At 37.6% G+C, this 16122-nt stretch overlaps 1 protein-coding gene across 1 annotated transcript in view; it reads right to left on the bottom strand.

Moving 5' to 3' along the window:
- LOC139741380 (propionyl-CoA carboxylase alpha chain, mitochondrial-like) overlaps nt 1-16122 on the bottom strand; it is a 28360-nt gene that overhangs the window by 4180 nt on the left and 8058 nt on the right. Inside the window, exons 7-17 of the mRNA XM_071651963.1 lie at nt 15304-15382; nt 13343-13445; nt 11027-11121; nt 9827-9909; nt 8407-8474; nt 6532-6675; nt 4087-4230; nt 3195-3270; nt 2550-2660; nt 1773-1875; nt 534-639 (exon numbers count right to left, since the gene is read on the bottom strand). Coding sequence (XP_071508064.1) covers nt 534-639; nt 1773-1875; nt 2550-2660; nt 3195-3270; nt 4087-4230; nt 6532-6675; nt 8407-8474; nt 9827-9909; nt 11027-11121; nt 13343-13445; nt 15304-15382 — 1112 coding nt within the window. The remainder of the gene's footprint in view (nt 1-533; nt 640-1772; nt 1876-2549; nt 2661-3194; nt 3271-4086; nt 4231-6531; nt 6676-8406; nt 8475-9826; nt 9910-11026; nt 11122-13342; nt 13446-15303; nt 15383-16122) is intronic.

Genomic DNA, 16122 nt, shown 5'->3' with positions numbered 1-16122 from the left:
ATTTTTAGCTCGCATCGTCTTGAGTTTTTCACTACACGTTCTTGGCTATTTTTACGTCCGCAGAATTTGCGACGTAGAGAGATACTTCATGTACTGATCATATGGGGCGCCATTTTATTTTTTATACGTTGGGTCCCAGCATAATCTAAAGCTACTTTTCAGCGCAACGCGGGGAGAGAACGTCCAGCTCAAGCGTCGTCTCAAGCATCCGTGCTGCAAATCTAGAGCTCCCTATTGTATCTGGCAGAGGTGCCACTTGAGTGAGACCAAAGGAGCATCAATGGAAGCCACATTCTGAGAATGTAACTATGCAATTATATTGACAACACTTGTGTAAAGCAGATTGATTTGTGAAATGGATCTTATGCCATGGATCTAACACCATCAGGATACACAGTCCAATTCTGTACTCTACCCTGTGACTATCATAGGGTATATTTTCAGCCCACATTTTACTTGCAATCAGAATTTAATTCTGATCTACAAAAGGCTTGTTGACTCTTTTTTTCCCCCCTGCAATGAACGGGTCTTACCTTTAACCTTCCTTCCCCCTCCATCGCCACGGTAACATCCTGTCTCTCTCCACCTATCACCAGACTCAAGTGACAATCTCCAAATGTCATTGGGGAGGTCGGCACTCTAGAAAACACAAAGAGATAGATTGTGGCATTAAAACACAAATCATACAGGGATATAGTGCAATCAGTATGAATACAGGTGCAGCAATGTTTCTCAGTCCAGTAGAAAGACCATGGTGATACAATAGGGATCAGGGGGACGAGATCATTTGTATTCCTTGACAAGAAGTTTCAAGGTAACTTGCAAACAAAGCACTCCAGCATGCTAACTGGAGCTCAAAGCACAATACCTGGGTAAGTGTTAACTCTTTATGTGCCACGTTCGCATATTCTGCTCAACAAACGAAGCCGCCAAAACCGATCGATAAATCGGCTAATCACTGCTAATCCCGTGCCACAATGAAAGCTTGTCTCGTGCTTTTGTTCCTCTCATATACGGCTTGCATTCTTTGTGGTGATTACTATCAAACTGTGTTCCCAACTACATTTGCTCGTACATTCTAAGTTACTGTCACGGTTTTATGTGCAGAAGTCATGCCTTTACAGTAATGTAGCAAGTGGTCATTCAAAAGAAAAATTGAACATAAATTTGTCAAACAATTTATATCCAAACAAAGCTTGGCATTCCTCTTTAACTTTGCTTGCTATTATGCCCATCTTAACAGAAATTTGTAGAAGTTATACAAATTGGAATAACAGAATTCTTTCTCAAAGCATGACTACCTTCCTGTCTCAGAATAATGTGGCACACAGGGGGTTTCCTCCGTGGCACATAAAGAGTTAAACAGAAAGTATGTGATGAATTAATCACAACACAATGGGGTTATCACCTACTCAGAATTTACAGATGTCTCACTGCTAACAGCATGTCAACAGATTAGGCCCAATTTTACACTGCATCATCTTTTTAGAATGACAGATTGCTTAGCTTAATATCTTTACACATTAATGAGAGAGGAATCTGTTATAAGCTGTTTGCAGGCTGATTTTTGCATAAAGAGATGGTGCAAAAATGAAACTTTGGTACTGATGCATGTTGAAGCCCTATATGTACCATTCACCATTCTTTCTTTGCCGTGTCCTGAAAAAGACTAAGCACATTGCTTTAGGCTCAATGATTTGGACACCTTGACAGATCTGATGCCAGGAGAAGCTTTTATGCTTTTGTTTTTGTTTGTTTTTCTGCTCTCTCACCTGGTCTGATTGAGGAATTGCTGTGCCTTGAACTGGCTGAGGATGTACACACAGCTGGCTACTGCCTTCAGGTTTGTTTCTTCAGCTTGGTTCAGCTTCCAGCCTAGATGAAGCAATGGGAGTGGGAGAGGCATCATTCAACTGGAAATTAATTTCAAAGGCTAGCCTTAATCAAACATACAAATGAAATGAAACAACAACAGCAACAACAACCACCACCACCAATGTCGGTATAATAAATTAATAATGTACAAGATCAAACAAATCCGCAGCAAGAGTTGGAAGAGGACACAAAAATAGGGTAGGAAGACTTGTCTCACCTTTGCATTGACAGGCATGAAAGTAAATCAATCAATCCATCCATCCATCCATTTGTCTATCCACCCATTGATTTATCCACCCACCCATCCATCAGCTTTTTAAGAATACCAATCTCACAACCACACAACTTTGCAATCTGTCGATCCAATGATCAACAATTAACTTATCAATCAACCAATCAGTCTTTTGATTGATGAGAGAATTGTATCCTCGATCACACCATCCATCATCTACTCGATCACTTTTAATGGATCCAATGTAAACCCACAGAGCATTGGTTTTGTAACTTTCATACACATATTTTGGTTGTGCCACAATCTCATTATCACTGCCAGACTCCACAGGCCTGTGATGCCATATAATGAATGGCGACCTACTGATTAGCCCCGGATCTACTGGAAGGCCATGCATCCACTCTGACTTCACCCTGGGGTAATCCAAGATGAGCTGCCTCACCTGAGAAGCCCTCTGGGTACTCCTCCTGCAGGAACTTGGTGCTGATGTCGCCCGACTGGAAGCGAGGGTTGGCCAGGACGTCTTGCAGCAGTGAGATGTTGTGGGTCACTCCTGGTGGTTGGGTTGGGATGAGAGGAAATAACAAAGGCCATAATAGATCCTTATCCCAGCTTAAACTCATTAAGTCCTCTGAAACCACATTTATCTACTTTGGTGGCTGCATCCTTTGCATACAATTATTCATTGCAAGTGTTTCATAGGCAAAAATTGATAACAACTACTCCTACTACTACTACTACTACTACAACTACTTCTAATACTATTACTACTACCATTAATACTAACATTACTACTATCACAACTTCTACTAAGTCTAAAAATGATTATACCTATAGCAATACTAAAAGGTATAGTGAGAGATAAGCCTATAATTATGAATTTCAGGTCACAGATGGAAAGATAAGGCAGCTGTAATTAATACATTGAACTGTCATGTGATATTAACTTTTACAAACAAACAACTGCTACAAAAGGCATTTCATGCAAAACCATATAGTTCATATTTAAATCGTGCATTATGAGATAGATTGACTCTGTGCACATGCATAATTTCAAATAATGGGACTATGATTATTAAATTCTTACCTCTGATGACGTATGTATCCAGAGCTTTCACCATGGTGTCCATAGCCTCACTCCTGTCTTTACCATATGTCACCAACTAACAAAAAAATAGATGGTAGAATAAACCAAGTGTGCTGAAATATTCCATCAGAGATAAAAAGTGAAGACATCAATTTTTAAAGCTCTTTGTCCGAGTTTTATTCCTATTGATGACATCTTTTGTATGTTGCCCATTCGTTTCCATCGTTTCACTCTTCAAAATGTTGATGACATGCCCCTTTATTCTTGGGCCGATACATTTTTGTCTCCTTTGATTCACTGGTTTCATCTAAAGTTATGTTCACTCAAGGACATTACTTTGTGCAACCTATGTATGGTTACTATTAATGAAAACCACATCTCATTCTAAGTAAACTGGCTGAAATTGTAGTTCTTTCAGACAGCTTCTGAATGAACAAAGGGCTTTATGAATATAATGGGGAGAGGAATTTGTAACTGATATTGTATGATTTCTAATCACAACAACCAAATTTAACCAAAATCTCATAAAAATCAGCCTGTTGTAGAGAAAGAATTTCTGTGGCATTGCGTTGTGCGCCCTGGAGAAAGAAGCAAAGGCGCACAGGTGTGCTTTATACTTATGAACCTCCCAGCATCTGTGTCATTCTCCCAGGCATGGTTTTCTTGAATTGCATAAATTCGCGTTGTTCTCTGGTCACACAATGATAAGATGGGTCAATAATGACATACAGGAAATATCATCCTACTGTAACTCCCATATGAACAGTAACCATGTCATATAAGACAACAGAAAGCTGTAATTCTCCTTCTGGTGGTTACAAGACAGAAATACAGAAGGTGACTTTGAATTCGGCCATCAGAGACCAATGGGCGTAGAAGGTCAGCAACCTACCTTAGAGATCATGGGGTCATAGTAAATACTGATCTCGCTCCCTTCCTTGATGCCACTGTCCACTCTCACTCTGTCCAGGTGGAGTGGCTCTGAGTAGCGGTGGAGACGACCAATAGACGGAAGACCAAAGGATTTGTAAGGATCCTGTCTCAACGAAACGGGAGGGATGAAGACAGCAATCATTTCAAGGGAGTTCCTTGTTTCACAAGAATCACAAATAACTCAAGTACTACATGCCCTGACAGCTTCAAAGATCCATGAAGAGAAGTCAAGTTTAATATTAAACTGAGTTTGAAAAACATGATAAAATCTTTTGACAGTATCAATAGACCCGACACTCTGTACTCTGAAAGTCAAATCATTAATATACAATAACCACCATCTAACCACTCGTGAAATCGTCGGGAAGTCCTCATTTGCAAAAATTTAGACTCATTAAATATATGGCGTATACAGTATTAGGGTAAATCCTAGCATGGTATTGTTAATGGGGGGGGGGGAGGCAACTTTTGAAATAAAACCAAATGGATTCCAAACTGCAACTAGAAATGTCGCTATGGCGACTGGTATGCCTCCACCATAATGCATGATTCTCCTAATAGCTCTTAGAGTACATGTGGACAATGTGTGATTACATTTTCACAAAATTGGCCAAATATTAAAATGAAAAGTTTGTCACAAATGTGTTGAGCATATATTTGGAGATTTAAGGACTTTAACTTGACTTTGACCCATTCATAGGTTTATGCATTGGGTAATTTTCAAGGTATGGAGAAAAAGTGCAATTTCTGTATTGAATAGTAAATTGTTACCACTTTCATCTGGACGTTGACCCTAAAATTCATAAGATAATCACTGTCGGGCAGAACATGCATAAATACATATGTAAGTTTCAAGATGACTTGAGTCACTTTCGAGATATGGAGGAAAAAGTTAGTTCAGCACTTGGGCAATTCCGCAGTTAGGTGGACATGACATGGATAAAAGAAATGTGCCTATTTATCTTACTCTTTAATATAGGTATCAACTAATGCCATGGATGTTCATCAATCATTAAGGTCTTTCAAATTCAGTAGATTTTATTTTTCGTATCTATTGATTTTGCGAGATCTAAAACCATCATTTAAAATGTACATGTGGGACTGGGGATGCTGAAATTCACTTAAATGCAAATTACAGTTTTTCCTCAAAGTTTTGCTAAAGGGTAAAAGATGAATACATTTAAGTACTCCAGAAGTCCTGTGACATTTTGTAAATTACAAAAGGGTGAAATGACCTGCAGAATCACTCCTGACAAATGTAACGTTACTAACCGTAACGTTACTAACCGTAACGTTACTAACCATGCTTTTGGGGGTCTAGCTAAAGAATTATCGGTCGAACTGCTAAAAAAATTTGCGTGAACATTTGTCATGATGCCATAATGGAAATCAATGCAACACTTTGTTTGAAGTAACATGAATTTTTGCACACTTTTTGTAACAAGACATTGATTTTTTTGTCATGTCCTTTTTTTCGTAACGTTACTAACCAGCCCTTTAGGTTGCCATAGCAATTCTAATATTTCTTGGATTGTTTCATTCTTTTCTCTATCATAAACCTGGGAAGGATGAACATTTTTTGACATAATTTTGACTTGAAATGAATAAATGGTAATTTAGTAGTAAAAACAAATATCTAAATTTGTTCAAATGTAACATTACCAACCGCGGAATTGCCCACTTTCACTTGATCTTTGACTTTTTGAACTTTGAGGCAAAAAAAGAAAAAAAAAAGAAACTTCCCAGATAATCTCTATTGGGTTATACACATGCATACACCAAGAAAAAAATAATCATAATAATCCTGCTGGCACTGCATAAGTATGAGGGAAATAGTAACATTTTGAAGTGTTGCCCTTGACCTTTGACCCCTGACCTTTGACCCCATGAACCCTAAATTCTCTAGATAATCACTGCCAGTCAATACATGTATACATATATACTATGTTCCATGAAGATACCATGAACAATTTCCAAGGTACGGAGAAAAAAGTGAATTTTTTATATTTTTACTTGACCTTTTGACCTTTGACCTTGACCTCATGACCCCAGACTTTCATCATAGAATCTTAATTGGGTAATACATGTATACACTAAGTTTCAAGAAAATATCTTCAGGCGATGAATAGATATGGTGGAAAAAGTGAAATTTTACGTATTTTACCTTGACCTTTTGACCTTAGACCTTGAGCATGTGCACCCAAAAGTTGATAGGCACAACTTCACCCCCTAATACATATATACATGCCAAGTTTCATTAGGATACCTCAAAAGGTTTTTTAGTTCCGCTGTCCACAAAATTCATTGCAGACGGACGGAAGGACGGACAGACAACCCGAAAACATAATGCCTCTGGCAAAACTTCGTGGCGGAGGCACAAAAATGCCTGCAGAGTGTTCCTCACCTCTGCATAGACACGACTCTCAATGGCCCAGCCATTGATGGGAATGTCCTCCTGAGAGTAGCGGAGATGGTGGCCCTTGGCAACGCGGATCATCTCCTGGACCAGGTCTACCCCAGTGATGCACTCTGTGATGGGATGCTCAACCTGGTATGAGAACCATTAAAACAGATTTAAGAATTACAATTATCAACCCATTAAGTCCCCTAAATATTTGTTTTTGTGGTCCGGGTACTGTTGCATTAAAGATGCAATCAAATTTAAGTCAGAAAAATCAAACATAAGTCAGGTGTCAGCCAATCAGACCCGAGTATTCAGAGACTTGTATTTGATCTAAACTTTGTGCAAAATGTTTGGCCTAGGTGCCATCTCTTTTTATTACAACTTTCACTTTTCCTTGTTAGCGTTTCATGAGGCAGAGTGAAAGATTATCTTTCGCTTGAACCATTCGTTGCTCAAAATATAATTGTTTGTTTTCATTGCGGAAGTTTCAAAAGCCTCTTGATGCTGAGGTCATAACTAATCTTTAAATTGGCAACACAATTTTAGAAGATTAAAGTTACTGTTTTTCTCTGATATTGGCAAATATGGGAAATATCTGTATGAAATGTAGAGTTCAAACTATTTTAATATTTTCCACCTAAACACAAACACACACACACACCCACACACATAAAAATATGATATCTACACTTGGCAGTTTGTCTGAGTGACACACAACAGGTAGGAAATTATATTAAGTAGAAAACTAGATGTATCGCTATGGCGACTGATATGCCTCCGCCATAATGCATGGTTCTCCTAATAGGTCTATAGTACAATGTCTTGACAATGTGTGATGACAGTTTCACACAATTGGCAAAATATTAAAATGACAGGTTTGACACAAATGTGCTGAATGTTCACTTTCCTAGAACTAGGTTCAATTGGATGAATGATTAAAATGTCAGAGTGCAGGTATTTGGGGAACTGATGATTTTAACTTGACTTTTGACCCTTTTATAAGTTTATGCATTGAGTAATTTTCAAGGTATTGAGAAAAAGTATAATTTCAGTATCAAATGGGAAAATAGCATTATCTAAACCTGGCCTTTGACCTTTGACCTCACAGTTCCAAAGAGAATCACAGTTAGGTTGAACATGCATAAATATGTAAGTTTCAAGATGATACCTTGAGTTACTTTAGAGATATGGAGGAAAAAGTGCAATTTAGCACTTTCACTTGACCTTTTACCTTTTGACCTTTGACCTTTTGGCAAGAAACTTCCCCCAAAATATATATTGGGTAATACATGCCATACATCAAGTAAAAAAAAAAAAAACCTTCAGGCATATTGCATTTTAAGGAAAGTAGTGATATTTTGAAGAGTTGACCTTGACCTTTGACCCCCTGACCTTTGACCCATGACCCCCAACTTCCCTAGATAATCACTGCCCATCGGTACAAGCATATATACTAAGTTCCATGAAGATACCGTGAACCATTTGCGAGATATGGAGAAAAACATGAAATTTCAATTTTTTTTCACAAAATAACCTGTGACCTTTGACCTTTGACCCTGTGACCCTAAAATCCACACAAAGTATTATCCCCCAAGGATATACCCTCATACCAAGTTTGATGTAAAACCACCACACGGCTCTCGAGATATCGACAAAAACAAAACGGGACGGACGGACGGACGGACGGACGACCCGAAAACATAATGCCTCCGGCCACTTCGTTGCGGAAGCATAACAAAAATATGTACCAGCATTTTAAAACTTTGGTACATATACCCACATGTTTGTATTTTGTACACCCAGATAAGCAGAGGGCTACAAAATGCTGATATTGCTTACGACTTATTCTACTTCGTGTACAATGAAAATACCTACTTGTAACCTTGTGTTCATCTCCAAGAAGTAGAAGTTTCGATTGGAGTCTACCAAGAATTCAACAGTACCTGTTCAGATAAGCAGAGATAAAATAATTTGGACGTAATCTTGAATATTATCAAGGAGGAAGAGCCACCAATAAGAATACATAAAAAAACATCCAGAACGTGAAATTTTCTGAGTACAGTCACGCGGATATCAATACTGAATAATGGACAGACGATCCTTAAGACAAACATATAAAGATAGACAGAGAGCAGCACAGATAGACTGACAGTTGCTAAAGTATAGCCGGTGCTGCAGGAGACGCAGTATACATGTAAATATTCGAGAAGGAAATATGTACACTGTATAAATTAATATGACTTCGCTGTGAATAGAAGAAATTTTGCGTCACATCCAGTACTGGGTAAGCTAAGTTGGATCAGGCTGCATGCAGCAGCAGGATATTTTCCATTTATGTCTCAAAAGGCAGGAACATCATGTTGGGGAGGTCCTGAGGCAAGTTTTGGGCTACTATGCTCTGGCCCATGGCAGTTGCTCTAGGTAAAAGAGAAAACACACAGACAGTGGATTGCTACCCTAGGGGACACCCCACTCAGAGCAGTATTAAAGCTACAGCTGAGGACTGGTAAAAAGGCAGATATCTAAGGAGAAGTGATGGGGATCTAATCCCATGGTGGGGGGGGGGGGGACACAAAAACACACACAGATATATTATAACCCAGTGAGTGTTCTAAATTATCATACATGTATGTGTTCACGTGCTACCATGTATTTTTTCACTAGCCACAGGCAAACTATTGTTCTTACACCAAAATGTCCTTACATCTGTTCCTAATGCAGATGGCAAATTAACACAAATATTCATAACAGACTTGTTGGTTGGTGAAAGATAAGGTGCTCTATCAAATGAAGCAGAGCCTAGTGGAATAGAACACCACGTCTTTCACCAAATGAGAAATCTTATACCACTGCACATTGACCACGTAAAGACCATTCACTATTTTTTTATACAATACTTCATAAGAATGTGGTCCACACTGATATCTGACTACAGTACAGAAAGGGCAAAACATTTCTCATGAAAGGCAAATGGTACAGTTGCATGAAGAAGTGATCAGTAATTGAGTGTGTGTCTTTCATTGATTGAGAGCACACTGCAAAAGCATGTTTACTGTGGTATCCCAGGAGTGCACAGGTTCAAACTCTAAAGTTAATCAAGACCCAACAGGGGAGTAAATGTAAAGGAATGATGTAAGACTGCGCTGTCCAAAACTGCTTGATAAAAACTGCACATTCTACAATACAGCAACAGCATGCAATGGTCCTAAGCCAATGTCACATGATGAGGATTCAACCAATTGGATAGCAAGAATCTCTACTTCTGTGGGTGTTGAATAACATGTGATATCCTCACCTGCTGATTTGTAGTCCACTGCCTTGGCCAGGGCCACTGCCTGGGCACCCATGGCTTGCCTGGTGGACTCATCTAGAAAGGTACTGTAAGGATGAAAAGAGCAACAAACAGAAGCTGAAATATGTGTCAGTCTGTTTTTGTAGCTGCTCATGTTTCTGCTCTTGTCTGCTTAAGGTGTATATTACGTTTAGCTCTTCTGGATGCCCTTGATTGAAATTACTATATATGCCATATATCTAGCAAGTGTCAATTTTTTTTTTTTGTAGATCAGGACTTCCCAACAATTTTGGGAGTGGCTAAATTTGATATCTTGGAGTACAAGGATGAACAGAGAAATGTATGTGTGCATATTACATTCACGTCGGCATCAGAGTTAATATTTTCATGCGTTTGGAAATGGCAACCTACTTGAAAAATTCGCGTAAATAAAAACCTCATAAAATATACTAGTATGGCATATACAGCAAAGTGATAATTACATACATATCACATGTCTCACAAAGTGGTCTCAGGAGACTGCTTCTAGAAAGCATCTTTAATGCCATTTTTAACATTGTTTTACTATGATCTTTTTTTTTATTCTTCTTAAAATGGATTGACTTGTATCACATCCACGCTGGCTATAACAAAGACATCAGAAGAGCAGAGAAGGAATATACAGGTGTCTGTTCTCGTTGTGATTGATATGACTGTATCATACAAGACTTCAAGTTTGCTTTCCTCTCCTCTATCAGATACAGACAAAAAACAAATATATAAGAAAATGGAAAATGTAATATTTCATAGATGGAACATATATACTGCAGCTCAAGACAAACAAGATGAAATGGAATCATGGATTGATCTTGAAAATAGTAATGAGAAAAAAGTAACATGTGAACTCAGCTACCTGCTGAAATAAAAAAAATTCAGATTACTTTCAAAGGGAGTAATTATTCATAATAATGACCTTACACAATAAAGATTGGTGAATATCAATTACAACAAAATCTTAGCCGCTAAGATTATGAAGCATAATTTTGGTACAATTATCTGGAACATTGCAACATAAAATAACAACAAAAATATATGACTTTATCAATTGTGATGCACAATTCCTGAAATCAACACAAAAACGGACATTTCAGTATGATGCAACACCCTTTACAGTATATTTAAGACTGCTCAGGGAAAATAAAAAGAAATGAAATGTACTCAAACCTTGGTGCTTCTTCAATCACTTTTTGGTTTCTCCTCTGAATGGAACACTCCCTTTCATTGAGGTAAATTGCATTGCCATGTGAATCAGCCAGTACCTAAAATGAAAAAATGAAAAAAAAAAAGCTCCATCAAATCCCTGATCATGTTGTAGTGAGTCGAAACTAATGTTGAGAAATTATCAAGCGACATTCTCAATCTTGAAACTTCAATGCACTTGAAGAAGAAAAGAAAACTAAATGTTGAGAACTCAGAGATGACGCAAACAAGATGAACTGAAGTCAAAGAAGTCTGGTGGTGCTCTGATTATTCTGGGGGCAACTCACCCTAAGGCTGCGTTCACATAGAAGTATACTATTCGGGTATTCGGGCTCGTTTTTCGAGGGCACGCGAATAGCTTGAAGCGAACGATAGGATTTCCTCACACCGGTTCACATAGGAGGGCACTATTCGAAAGTACCGATTAGCTGCGAAAAGTATAGCAAAGTGGGAATCGAGCTTGTTCGATTTTCTTGCAGCGTATACCGTCTCTCGTTTATGAAATAATGACACATTTGGTCTGGATTTGCCCTTTAGCAAAAATAAGCACGTAGACTGACATTTTGATGCAGTTTAGAAATTGTTAATAAGATTTGCTGGGATGTAGGAGGAAGAAATCCTCACTGCATGGGATGGTGAGTTGACAGTGCGGGTGATGGTGTATTCGGTGCCCGAATAGCGAATAGCGAATAGCGAATAGCGAATACCGAATACTTCTATGTGAACGCAGCCTTAGCAAACTTCTGCAGGAACATAGTTTACATAGACAATATTTACATATATCAAAATTATCTACAACAACCAATAGAAATAAATAGAGTGGAGGAATTCAATAAAGTGGAGCAGTCTAATTCAATAAATCAACCAATAGGTAAAGAAGGGCATGAGATGATAGAAGTAGGAGGGAGTGATTACGTAAGAATGGGAGCTGTCTGGGCTCAGCTAAAGAATCAGGTGTGGGATGAAATGAATGAACACACCTGAATAGAGAAAGAATGAAGGTGACAAAACTGAAGAAGAGGAAAGGTATCTGAAGCAATGGGGATGAAGGTGACAACTGAATATCATTAACATGACTGAATTAATGTCAGACTGCAAGGCAGTGCTGAAAAGCAAACTAATGCAAATTAATACAAGGTCTAGACATGTAACAAAAGAAGAGGAAACAAGATATACAGCAAAGTAAACACCAAAATAGCAGACTTACAATATCTTTCAATTTATCACTGAAATCTTTTTGCAATTATAGAAAATCACTCTGCAGTCTACAGAGAATAAGCCAGTAGAGAGTTCCCCACTTTGGGCTTGAGCAGAATAAATGTAATTCCTACCAACAGGCATGCTGGTGTTTAAATTCACTGGGGTAAGCATCTGTGATGTAATGATTATTCATGTAATCCTTATAAATGCTGCTTGCCAGCACATTCACCTGACAGCAAAAGAGATATTTGGCAAAATCAATAGAAAGAGATTGTTAATACATTCAATGCAAAATAATGCAACGGATGCTTTTCCAAGTGTTAATTGACATATCACTCTCGTCATCTGGTTTATGCAAGTTCATTCTTTATTTGAACAGGATTGATGAATCCAATAAAATGGTACATAAAGCTTATATATGCATAATGTTGCTCTGAAAATGAATGTAGTTCCCCTAACCGACTGAGAAAAAAGAAAGATCACTCGTACCAATGTGCCCATGAGCTAACTCTGAAATGGCTTATGCGCCATATGTTAGTGATGAAGAAGTGCACTAGAAATCACTTTTTACCCTCCAAAAACTATTTTCTTCTGATATAAACTTCAGATTGAATTTATCCGTCTTCACTGAACTAAATAGCCTTTTTTACATTGTGTATAATTACTTTCTTTTAAATGTCAGATTGGGCTGGTTTCCTATTCCATCATTTTGCTGAATGTCAAAGCTTTATTTTCTTCTTTCTTTCAGTCATATTTCTAATTTTCAGTTTCACTGTTTGGTTCATTTCTTTTAAAACAGAAAGGCTTGTCGTGGTTAGGATGAAATTGAGAATACATGTATTTCAAACACTTTTACCTTGTTAGGTTACTGTAAAATTAGATATTTTACGCAAGTTGTTTTTTTCTTTTGCACTTGACCAGGTAAGACAAATTTCACACATTTTTAATTGCATGGAATTGAGACATGTTTCATGTTCTTCTTTTGTGCCTGAGGTCAAATGAATTCCTCTGAGTAGTAACCATTATGAGGACAAATGACATCTAAATGTGAGCAAGTATTGCGCTGGCATTGATACTTACTTGGATTTCTATATGCCTTGGATTATCTATGAATTTTTCTACCAGCAGTCTGTCGTCCCCAAAGCTGGAGGCTGCCTCTTGAGACGACAGTCGGAACCCTTCTCTGTCAGATTCATGAGAAAATGTCACACAAAAAAAGATTAATCTCAAAGGCATTATTTAATATTTGCAGATGAAACAAAAACCCAGCTTTAGTGCTTCAAAATAGTTCTAAAATGTGAGGCAGGGGGAGAAACAACCAATGTAAAAATTTGAATCAGTGTAATCAATGTTAAGTATTGTTGAATATACAAAATATGAACAATAGTTATGACAGAAATGTTTCTAGACAAAACTGTCTACATTTACAGTTTATTGAGAAAAATACTGATATCTCCTTATATCTAAGGCTTTATTGCAAAATGTTTACATGGTAGGATGTTTTGTGATACAACTGACCTAAACTTATGCATCAAATGATATCTCAAATGTTTTCTAACACACTGCTCTCCATGGTAAACAGTACCTTAAAAAAAAATCAGATTAAAAGACTGCACTAATTTACCTAGTTTCAGATAAAACCTGGTACACAAAAATATCATCATGCAAAGTAAATCATAATCACACTAAAAAATTATAAATCATGACAAAGGAAACTAACTAGAGCAACAAAGAGTAAAGAAGTACAGAAGCTGAAATTAAGGTAGACAATGCATGTTCATGTTTTCAAAGTGACAAAGGTCTCATTTTACTGACATTGAGTCATGATGCTGTGACTTGTTAAACAGTCCTATGAAGACGGTTGTTTTGTAAGTAGAAGCATGCATTTCTAAAGAATTAATATCAATTCTTTGTAAGTACAGTAACTGCATGAAATCCAGACTTTGGTTTTAATTAAAAACTAGATATATCTCTACGGCTACTGATATGCCTCCGCCATAATGCATGGTTCTGGCCTATAGTACAATGTCTTGACAATGTGTGATGACAGTTTCACACAATTGGCAAAATATTAAAATGACAGGTTTGACACAAATGTGCTGAATGTTCACTTTCCTAGAACTAGGTTCAATTGGATGAATGATTAAAATGTCAGAGTGCAGGTATTTGGGGAACTGATGATTTTTACTTGACTTTTGACCCTTTTATAAGTTTATGCATTGAGTAATTTTCAAGGTATTGAGAAAAAGTATAATTTCAGTATCAAATGGGAAAATAGCATTATCTAAACCTGGTCTTTGACCTTTGACCTCACAGTTCCAAAGAGAATCACTGTTAGGTTGAACATGCATAAATATGTAAGTTTCATGATGATACCTCGAGTTACTTTCGAGATATGGAGGAAAAAGTGCAATTTAGCACTTTCACTTGACCTTTGACCTTTTGACCTTTGACCTTTTGGCAAGAAACTTCCCCAAATATATACATTGGGTAATACATGCCATACATCAAGTTTTTAAAAAAAAAACCTTCAGGCATATTGCATTTTAAGGAAAGTAGTGATATTTTGAGGAGTTGACCTTGACCTTTGACCCCCCTGACCTTTGACCCATGACCCCCAACTTCCCTAGATAATCACTGCCCATCGGTACAAGCATATATACTAAGTTCCATGAAGATACCTTGAACCATTTGCGAGATATGGAGAAAAACATGAAATTTCAATTTTTTTTTCACAAAATAACCTGTGACCTTTGACCTTTGACCCTGTGACCCTAAAATCCACACAAAGTATTATCCCCCAAGGATATACCCTCATACCAAGTTTGATGTAAAACCACCACACGGTTCTTGAGATATTGACAAAAACAAAACGGGACGGACGGCCGTACGGACGTACGGACGGACGGACGGACGGACGGACGGACGGACAGACGGACAGACGGACGGACGGACGACCCGAAAACATAATGCCTCCGGCCACTTCGTTGCGGAGGCATAAAAAAGTCCTTGAATATATTCTATTGCAATGTTCTTCCTACCTTGCTTCGTCATCATTCCATGCTATCCTCATTCCTTTTCCTCCTCCTCCAGCGGAGGCTTTCAGCATCACAGGGTAACCTTGGAAACCGCATCAAAGGAAACTAGATAAGTACATGCATCCACATAGTATCTATTATGCAGTACAAACAGCCGCTGCCAGGAATTTAGACTATGTTGGACTAAAAAGTTTATGAAAGAAGAGAATGATTTTAACTATAGCATACACACTGAGTAATCTTGGACTTTACCAGCAGTTTGTTGCCAATCTATCATCATTAATCAATTCATTACATTTTCAATAACGTCAAAAAAGAAACACTATCATCCCCTGCAAGGAGTTCCCAGGAAATTGTCACACTAAACCAAAGGTTTAAAGAGTTTGGCATGCAGTCAATAAAGAGTTTAAAGTGTTGATACAGTTTCGGTTGAGAGGGGTTTTACTTTTCCTGCATTTCTTAATGATGTTTTTTGAAATAATGAGAAACCTTTTAGGAAATATGGAAGAATGTATGATTCTAAGAGGAATTAAAAGTTTATTTGATGAAAATTGGTTTTCAAATGGCTGAGATATCAAAAACAAAGCAATCCTAATAAAAAGTGGGACCCATCTTTTATTAGGATTGCTTTGTTTTACTTTGTTTTTGTATATCTCGGCCATTTCAAAACCGATTTTCGTCAAATTAACTTTGAATTTGTCTTAAAATTGTATGCTCTTAAACATTTCATAAAGAGGAGTCTATATATCTTGCAAAAAGTTAAAAGCTAAATCCTCACCTCATCCAATACCATACTAACCCTTTAATGTACTTGATTTGCTT

The sequence above is a fragment of the Diadema antillarum genome, unplaced genomic scaffold (assembly GCF_040938485.1).
Source record: "Diadema antillarum isolate AM-2024a unplaced genomic scaffold, OU_Dant_1.0 seq00000926_RagTag, whole genome shotgun sequence".
NCBI lineage: Eukaryota > Metazoa > Echinodermata > Echinoidea > Diadematoida > Diadematidae > Diadema > Diadema antillarum.
The sequence above is the reverse complement of the archived record's forward strand: the minus strand, read 5'-3'. Positions and strand labels throughout refer to the sequence as shown.